General features: G+C 42.3%; 1 protein-coding gene across 1 annotated transcript; it reads right to left on the minus strand.

Annotated features, from left to right (window-relative positions):
* Window positions 1–2,709: 2,709 nt before the first annotated feature.
* LOC133887072 (probable protein phosphatase 2C 74) lies at window positions 2,710–5,835 on the minus strand. The gene is made up of 3 exons (XM_062326982.1): window positions 5,174–5,835; window positions 3,878–4,093; window positions 2,710–3,391 (listed from the first exon to the last, which is right to left on the minus strand). The coding sequence occupies exons 1-3, from the start codon at window positions 5,711–5,713 to the stop codon at window positions 2,891–2,893; spliced, it is 1,257 nt and encodes a 418-aa protein (XP_062182966.1). The 5' UTR covers window positions 5,714–5,835; the 3' UTR covers window positions 2,710–2,890.
* Between the last annotated feature and the right edge of the window lie 2,408 nt (window positions 5,836–8,243).

Raw genomic sequence — 8,243 nt, forward strand, 5'->3', positions numbered from 1 at the left:
TGCTGATAACAATCAATCAGAGAAGGTAGAGATGGAGGATGAGGAAGTTGAGGAGGAATTGTTCTCACGGGGTCCCTCACGACTCCCATAGGCCCCTGCAAGGGAAGAGGAAAAGCCTGTCATCACTCCGCAAGGAGATACGTATGTATATTTGACACAAAATTTAGAGAATAACTTTGCACTGTAATTGTTTATGTGTTAAGCTTCTATTGAGGTTCACTTGACATGTACACAGGCACTGGATTGAAGAAACCACGGAAGGAAGGCTTCCAAATGGTATACTTGGCTTGATTGTTCGAGATAAGTTCGCTGGACTAGTCACATATGAAGGCAAGGAGGAGCCTGCATTTTCATGGAAGCACTACTTGCTGGTGCCTGACCCCATCACTGATCCAGAGAGACAATTAAACAACCTTCTTGAGCGAGTAGAGGAGGATTTCTGGGTAAGTAAAATATATACAAACCTGCAAATGAGTAATCATTTTTGTGCACTAACTCATTATTCGAAGTGTTTTCCTATTTGTAGCTCTACTTTAGATGGGCAGAAAATAAAGAGCATCATGCTAGAAGAAATGTTCACAATGTGACACAGGACCTCATCCCACGAATGTTCTACGAAGGGCGCATCCAGTCTGTGATCACCTACCACAAAAATATATTGAAACAAAAAATAGGCAGGTCAGAGGCATGTAGGACATATCTTATAGTGGAACAATATATGCAGGTAAGTTGTCATGTTCCAATATAGTTATGACATGCAGTTATCTATATTCCAGTTTTATGCTATTTACAATGCTTTCTTCTGCATGTAGGCAAAAGCTTGGTGGGCAATGAAGTGCCCACAGGCATGGAGGAAAATTGCAGAATTGAAGTGGTGTAAAAATGAGTGGAAAGCTTTGTCTTGTGCGGGTAGAAAGAGAAAGGAGCAGATGCCAGCACCTACCCACTACCAGGGCAGTGCTTCAATGCCTCATTATAAGAGAAAATTGGTGAGTGAGTTGCATTAAAATGGAAAATGTCTTTTTAGATCCATTAGTTTCTTAGTACCTGAAAAGGAGTCTACAAGGAAAAAATATAGCATTGTCAATTGTTTGATGCAGAAAAAGCAAGAGAAGAGGCCAATATCTAATATTGAAGCTTACTCGATTGGGAAGAGGGTTGACAAAAGGGGCAGTAATTGCAACCCAAAAACAAAGGAAAAGCTTGTAAGTTTTTTCGCTCTTTGTGCATCCCTTGTCGTAATTCTGCTGCTGCATATTTAGATGTGTAGTAATGAAAAATACTTGCACAGGAGGCGTATAGCATTGCTGCCTTAGAGAGGCATGGCCCTGAGTTTAAATGGATCGAAGAGCCCATAGATGGAGTTGTTGTCCACAAAGCTGGTGGGGGTAAGAAACATGGTTTGGTGATGGCTTTATCAACACGGAGCTGGTCCTCTCTGAGGTGCGCTCATCATGCAACGACTCGACGGATGCTGAATGCCCTATAAGACAACCATGGACTGCTCCTGAAAGTTCTATAGTTCAGCAGCTCAGGCAGAAGCTACAGGAAGTACGTCAAGGGAGACAAGAGGATTGGGAGTTCTACAATTCAGAGATTCAGGTTTGAATCAGCTTGGGTGATTGTATTACAGCCATATTATTGCATTGTCTTAGTACAGATGTATCTAACATGATTTTTTTGGCAATTCTAGTCACTCCGAGCTAAGTTCAATGCTTATCGTAATTTGGTGCCTGCACCACATTTGGTTAGCACTACCTGAACTGCTTGTATTTTAACAATTTGGTTACATGTCAACTTATTAGAACCATTTACTTGTTCCCTTTTGGCAATTTAGGAAACGTTCGAGTCTGAGGCGGCTCATAATCAAAATGATTCTGCCAATGATGTTCTGCAGAGCCATGGTAGTCCAAGTGAAGATCAGATTGGCGAGACCAGTCCTGTGATATCATGAATCCCAGATTCATGATAATCCTTTTGGCTGCTCGTGAGAGAAGAGTTTGCATCAGTCCCATATTCGTTTTGGTGAAACTGATCATTTTGTGAACAAGCACATATTCAGGAACCATAACTTAGTTTGACCCTATTTAGCATTTACAAAATGCACTTGCTGGATGTATGCTGAAACCTGATGATCTTATAATTTTTGTGCAAACTGGATGTTGCATGCTAATTGTTCCATGAATATTCGTATCTATGATCATAATAGATGTTGCTTTGCCTACTGAATATTTGCATCTATGACCATCATGGGTTTTGTCTATTGAATCTGTGTATATATGTGTGATTGCAACAGATATTTGTATTGGAATGAAATTAGCTATTTTGCATGAAATGGTGTAAAAAAAATTATGTTGACAAAAAAACCCTATGCGTCTGTACTCAATTGCACACGGGAAACTTTTCCTAAAGATGATGTTGGTTTCATTCACGTGATAGATTTTACCGTGTGTTAGTTTTCTTATGGCACATGGGGAAGTTTGACGTTACCGTTGTAAAAAACTGCTCCATGGTGAGCTTTCCCAAGTGTTATTAACCCCGTGTGTTTTGAATTAGCACAAGGGAATGTAAAATTCCCCGTGTGTATTGTTTTTTGCACACGGGGATTTCCTCCTTCCCCGTGTAAAGGCCCTCGTGTACTCATTTTCGTGTGTTGGGAGGATTAACACCCGGGGAACAGTTTCTCCGTGTGCATTTAAATTTTTCCCGTTTGGTGCTGACACACGGAGAAATCCACATTTCTGGTAGTGAGCTGTCTTCTGTTCATCTTCTGCTTTTCCACTTCCACCTCTCTCCAATCAAAATTCAAGTTAACTTTCTGCTCCAAGCTTAAAGCTCGATCTCTTACTGTCAGTGCTCAGTCAGTACCTCAGCTCCATCTTCGTCACTTCTACCGTACGAACCTCTCGAGGTCGACGACCATGACGGTGACGTCGTCCCTGCTCCCCCTGCGCCGCGCCATGTCCACCAGCTCCCTGCACGACGCCGCCCTGCTCCTGCTCCTGGCGACGGCATCCACGGCCTCCTGGTTGCTCACCTTGTCCCAGAGCCCGTCGGACGCGATGACGAGGAACTCGCAGCCGGCCCTCAGGGGCAACCTGGTGATCCCGGGCTCAGCAACGACCCACCGCTTGAGCTCCCCGTCGCCGAACGCGCGCGACACGGCGAGGCTGCCATGCACCCGCCACACGCCGCTGCTGCTGCGGCTCACGTAGCCGCCCTCCCGCTCGATGCGGGCCCTCTCGTCCTCCCTCGCGCAGGTGTGGTCCGCGGTCAGCGCGGCCGCGGCGCCGCCGCGGCTCAGCACCGCGCGGCAGTCGCCCAGGTGCGCCACGTAGAGGTCGCCACCCTTCACCAACGCCGTCGCGGCGCATGCACCGCCGCTTGCACCCTGCAGTAGTGTTCATGTAGTGGAAAAATTAAATGGGACATCATTCTCACATATATAAATTCTCGTTTTCTTTTTTTTTTCCATGAACGCCACTAATCGATCGGAAGCGAGAATACAGATTGTTAATCATACGACCAAAGTTTTAAGTTTGATTATTGCCATTTCAGCGGCAGTTTCAAACGAATTAATCATGCCGTGCATACTCAACACAACCGTACGTGGATTCAAATGCATTTCAAATCACCAATTTTTTCCCGTCGTAGACGCCAGGGACACGGCAGTGTACGTTATCGCCTTTCGCTATCGCAATCGTAACGACGAACAAGCCCTAATCGCCATCACATCGCCATCATCGACAACCAAAATTTATCGCAACAACAAAAGAAGCTTTTGACAAGTTCAATCGGAAAGTGCGTAGACCCGGTAAACAAACGAAGGAAGGTACGTGCGTACGTAGTGTCATTTTCATATATAGCACACACGCACCTGCTGTTGGGTGAGGAGCTCGGTGTCGGTCTTCAAGTAGGCGCCTCTGATCGCCGCCGACACGGCGTCGTCCTCCGGCGATGCTTCCTCCTCTACCCGCGTCGTCTCAGCTCCCGCAGCGGCGAGCACCGCGGAGACGACGTTCCGGCCGAGGCCCTCGGAGACGAAGTCCACGGCCGCCCGGCCGCCGTGTCCGTCGTACACACCGTAGAATGCCTGCCAAAAGACGTCGAGAGATTAAGAAGACGTCGTTGCGTTGCTTCGGCGTTGGGCGGACGTCTTACTTTGTCAAAGTCAAACAACATCGAAATTAATAAATTATTTACGTCGCTTGTTTCAGTCAGTGGCTCAGTAATTAAGTAATCTCGTGCATTTCTTCATCGTGATTTTCTTTTGTCAAAAAGCGTCTGGTATCTGATTTATTTACATTGTGGGATAAATACACGTAGTTTCCCCTATTCGTGATATTAGTTCAAACAACTCCATATTTTGATTGTTATTTTACAAACTAGCTGTAATATACTTAAATATGTTCCACTTACATATTTAGCTCAAAAAAATGTGTAGTACTACATATGGCTTTTGAGTTAAAACCTTATCATGTATTCCAAGGGAAAATGATTCTCTTTAATATATATATATATATATATATATATATATATATATATATGTATGCATGTATATATAGGAAGCATGTTTGGTACTCTCGGGAGTATGTACTACTATATACGTACCTCATAACATAGACAGTATCTCATGTGATAAATAGTATGTATATGGAGCATATGAGTATATAAGATCATCCAAATAGTATGTATACTTTTTTTAAGTGGTTTGCACAAATGTTTTTAGTATATTACATTTTATATACAAATATAAAGATATTATTCAAATCTATTAAAATTGATAGACTTTTTTTTAATTTTTTAATATAGTTCATATCGAAGTATCTTAGAATAAGTATATAAGTATACTAATAGTGATAAAGGAGTATATCTAATTTTTTATATGATATATCATAGTAGATAGTATGTACTCAGGTATTACAGACTAGTGTGTGTATATATATATATATATATATATATATATATATATATATATATATATATATATATATATATGAGTTTATCTTACACAGAAATTAGAAAAGGCATCCTTAAATTTTAGTCCAAATCAAAGCCCACAAATCGAGATGCCATTACGACGGGAAATGATCAATTTAATTGATCGAATTTTTCCTGAAAGAAAATCAAACAACATAGTTTTTCATTTTTTTTCTCGCTGAGAGAAAATTACCAGTTGGGAATCTCCACCATTTTGGTCAGTGATCACGGCGTAGCCGTCCTCCATTGCATGCCTCGGTCCGGCCCTGCTCGCTAGCCAAAACCCTTCCCCCTCCACCTCCATCTCGGCCTGCTTCTCCGGCCCCGCAGCCGCGCCCCAGCTAGCAGCCACCTCGCCAGCGTCATCCGCCGCCGGTATGAGGAGCCTCGACGGCCTCCTCCTCGCCGCCCACGCCGCCTTTTTTTTCATGACGTCGTTCTCAGCCTGCTGGTTTACAACATCGCTACTGCCGGCATCGCACGCCTTCGCCGGGACAACCGCGGGAGGCGGTGCAACCAGCAGCTGCTCCTGGATGGCCACCGCCGCCTTCCTCCGCAGCGCGAGGGGCGTGGCGGCGATGAGGCCAACGGTCGACGCCAACGCCGCAGGAGATACGGACAATAGCGGGGAGCGCGCCGACGCAGCCATGACGACGGCCTTGCGGAGCTCGCGGACCAGGCGCGCGAAGGCGGCGGCGACGGAGCAGAGGAACTGGAAGGTGCGCAGCATCATATCGCCGGCCGGGCGCCGGCAAGAGAGCGAGCGAGACGACAGCTATCTAGCTAGCTTGCTAGCTAGCAAGGCTAGCTGGTCAACTGATCGATCGGTTTGCTGATGCTGGGGAGAGAGGATGAGGTCGGGGCCGGTAGCGGTAGCTCGAGGAGGGCAAGGTTTATATATATATATATATGTGGGAGAGGAAGGTGACAACGGGGAGAAGAGATGGAAGGGAAGAAGCTGGGCTGGGTCAGTGATGTTGACAGGTCATTGCAGTGACCAGATCGTCACGGCTGGGTGTTTGATATGGTGAATGAATGGGATCCTGGTTTAATTTACTTACTTAATCCGGACGGCGCATCCTGCGGTATTGTTCTGGGTTCGGTTAGTCTGATAAATCATAACTCGTCTATTTTATAAAAGTGTATTAATTAACCTATAAAAGTGTAATTTTTTAGACTAAACAGATTTAAGCAATTCCCATAATCCACAATTAAATTAAGTTGGTCCCCAATCTCCTATACTATGGAAAATCCCAATCAACTAGCAGATTAACAATCAACATATTCCCCGCATATCGTCCTCGATCACCTTCCTCGATTACAACATACTCTCTTTCTCTATCACTCTATTTTCAAAAGTTAAATCAAGATAAATGATCATAATATAATGAAAGATGAAGATCTCCAATAATTGTGTTTTATTTCTATCTCTTAGTCTATTTTCAAAATTCAGCGACAATCTCTAGTCCCTACTACTGCCAACACGAATCGACAGGCAACAACCTAAACTCTAGTCACGCGCTGATCACCTCTGCGATGGGCGTCGGCTACCTTCGCTCATTGGCTCGCACCCACCTCATCAACGTCCGCCACCTTCGTTGATCGGTGACAACCATCTCCTCAAAACCATCTATCTGCACATTGCACGGCCACTTAGAATTCAATCATCGTGCATGCAACCCCTTTTTTTATGCTATATTCTTTTTATAGCATAAACGTCAGCCACCTTCGCAGATGGGTATCGACTACCTCTACTCATTGGCTCGCACCCACCTCATCAATGTTAGCCACCTTCGTTGATTGATGATGATCATCTCCTCAAAACCATCCATCTGTACGTTGCACAACCACTTGGATTCAATCATCGTGTATGCAAATCCTTCTTTTATTATGCTATATTCCTTTTACTTCTTCAAACTTTTTTATCCTAAATTGATTTTATATGTATAAAATACGTGTGTTGTTGCTAGTTGTTTTGAAATGATTATGTATTACTTTAGAAACACCAGGGTATATAATAGCTGAAGAAATATATATAGTGCGTTTTAAGCAATGTGTAGGTTATATATGTTGAGACTGCCTATATATGGAGATGAAAATAGCACATTTCCCTATTTACTTTCAATATTGGAAATTAAGAATATTAAATTTTCTCCTTTAAATTATTGTAATGGTTTTCCTTTCTTACGATTACAAGAGTGACTTATCCATCTATGTCTTATGACACATCACAGATATTTTTTCTTAATGTCCGCCTATATATGATACTATTTTTAGAAAAAAATAAGATTTTGGACATATGAGAAATTAAAAAAATTGCAGAGGCCAAGTCGTCATTAATCACGTGACCCATGCCATGCTATGCCATCACACACGTCATGTGATTTTTCACAAGAAATATGCATGAATGTGATTTGTGGGCATCGAAACTACAACCTCTAGTCTCACGCGTAGCTTTCTAACTATCTCACCTTTGCATCATTGATGACAACAATAGAATATTTTATCATTTGATCCTTTTTGTCCAAAGATTTGCACAATTATTTGGGTATCTGAATGACTTCAAATGAAAATATTATAAACTACAAAGTTGTATCCCCATTGAGAGCTACAATTTTATATAAATTTTCTTTATTTGATGCAATTAAAAATTTATGAAATATTTATCCTGTAGACAGAGAAGGTTTTTCTTCATGTCTGTATGTGTCTGCATATCACAGATGGTTTTCTTAATATCCATCTATATCTTCACATCATAGATAATTTTTTTTAATATTTGTCCATGTCTTCACATCACATGCGGTTTTTTAATGTTCATTTGTATTCTATGACACATCAAAGATGGATTTTCTTAATATCCGTCTGTGTCTTAGGACACATCACATACAGTTTTTCTTAATGTTCATCTATGTCTTATTATAGATAGTTTATATCTAAAACCGTATGCGACTTCTAGCACATCGAGATGACTGATTATTTTATAGACACGTCTGTTTTAGCAACCAGCTCTGAGTACCTTGTCTGTAATGGGTCCTAAGAAACCATATGCAACACAACGTTTGCTTTCACTGTTTTTTAGTGTGTTTTCCAATTACTCCGAAAGCTAACAAGGATTCCAACTAAGTAGCATTGCAAATTCACAAGTCGTATGGAAAAAATATCGTGTTTAAAACTATACATAGCATTGCATGATCCTCCTATTAATTTGTTGGAGACTGGAAGGAGAGACGAAGTGAACAGTATTGTAGGTGTTAGAAAAATCG

The sequence above is a fragment of the Phragmites australis genome, chromosome 12 (genome assembly GCF_958298935.1).
Source record: "Phragmites australis chromosome 12, lpPhrAust1.1, whole genome shotgun sequence".
In the NCBI taxonomy this organism is placed as follows: Eukaryota; Viridiplantae; Streptophyta; class Magnoliopsida; order Poales; family Poaceae; genus Phragmites; species Phragmites australis.

What these genes read in the sequence shown, in the direction of transcription:
- LOC133887072 (XM_062326982.1), bottom strand. Translation starts at nt 5,713, where the DNA reads ATGATGCTGCGCACCTTCCAGTTCCTCTGCTCCGTCGCCGCCGCCTTC. An exon ending in ATGGTGGAGATTCCCAACTG is followed by an intron (nt 4,094 to 5,173) that starts GTAATTTTCTCT and finishes GTCTTTTGGCAG; the next exon opens with GCATTCTACGGTGTGTACGA. An exon ending in AGCTCCTCACCCAACAGCAG is followed by an intron (nt 3,392 to 3,877) that starts GTGCGTGTGTGC and finishes ACACTACTGCAG; the next exon opens with GGTGCAAGCGGCGGTGCATG.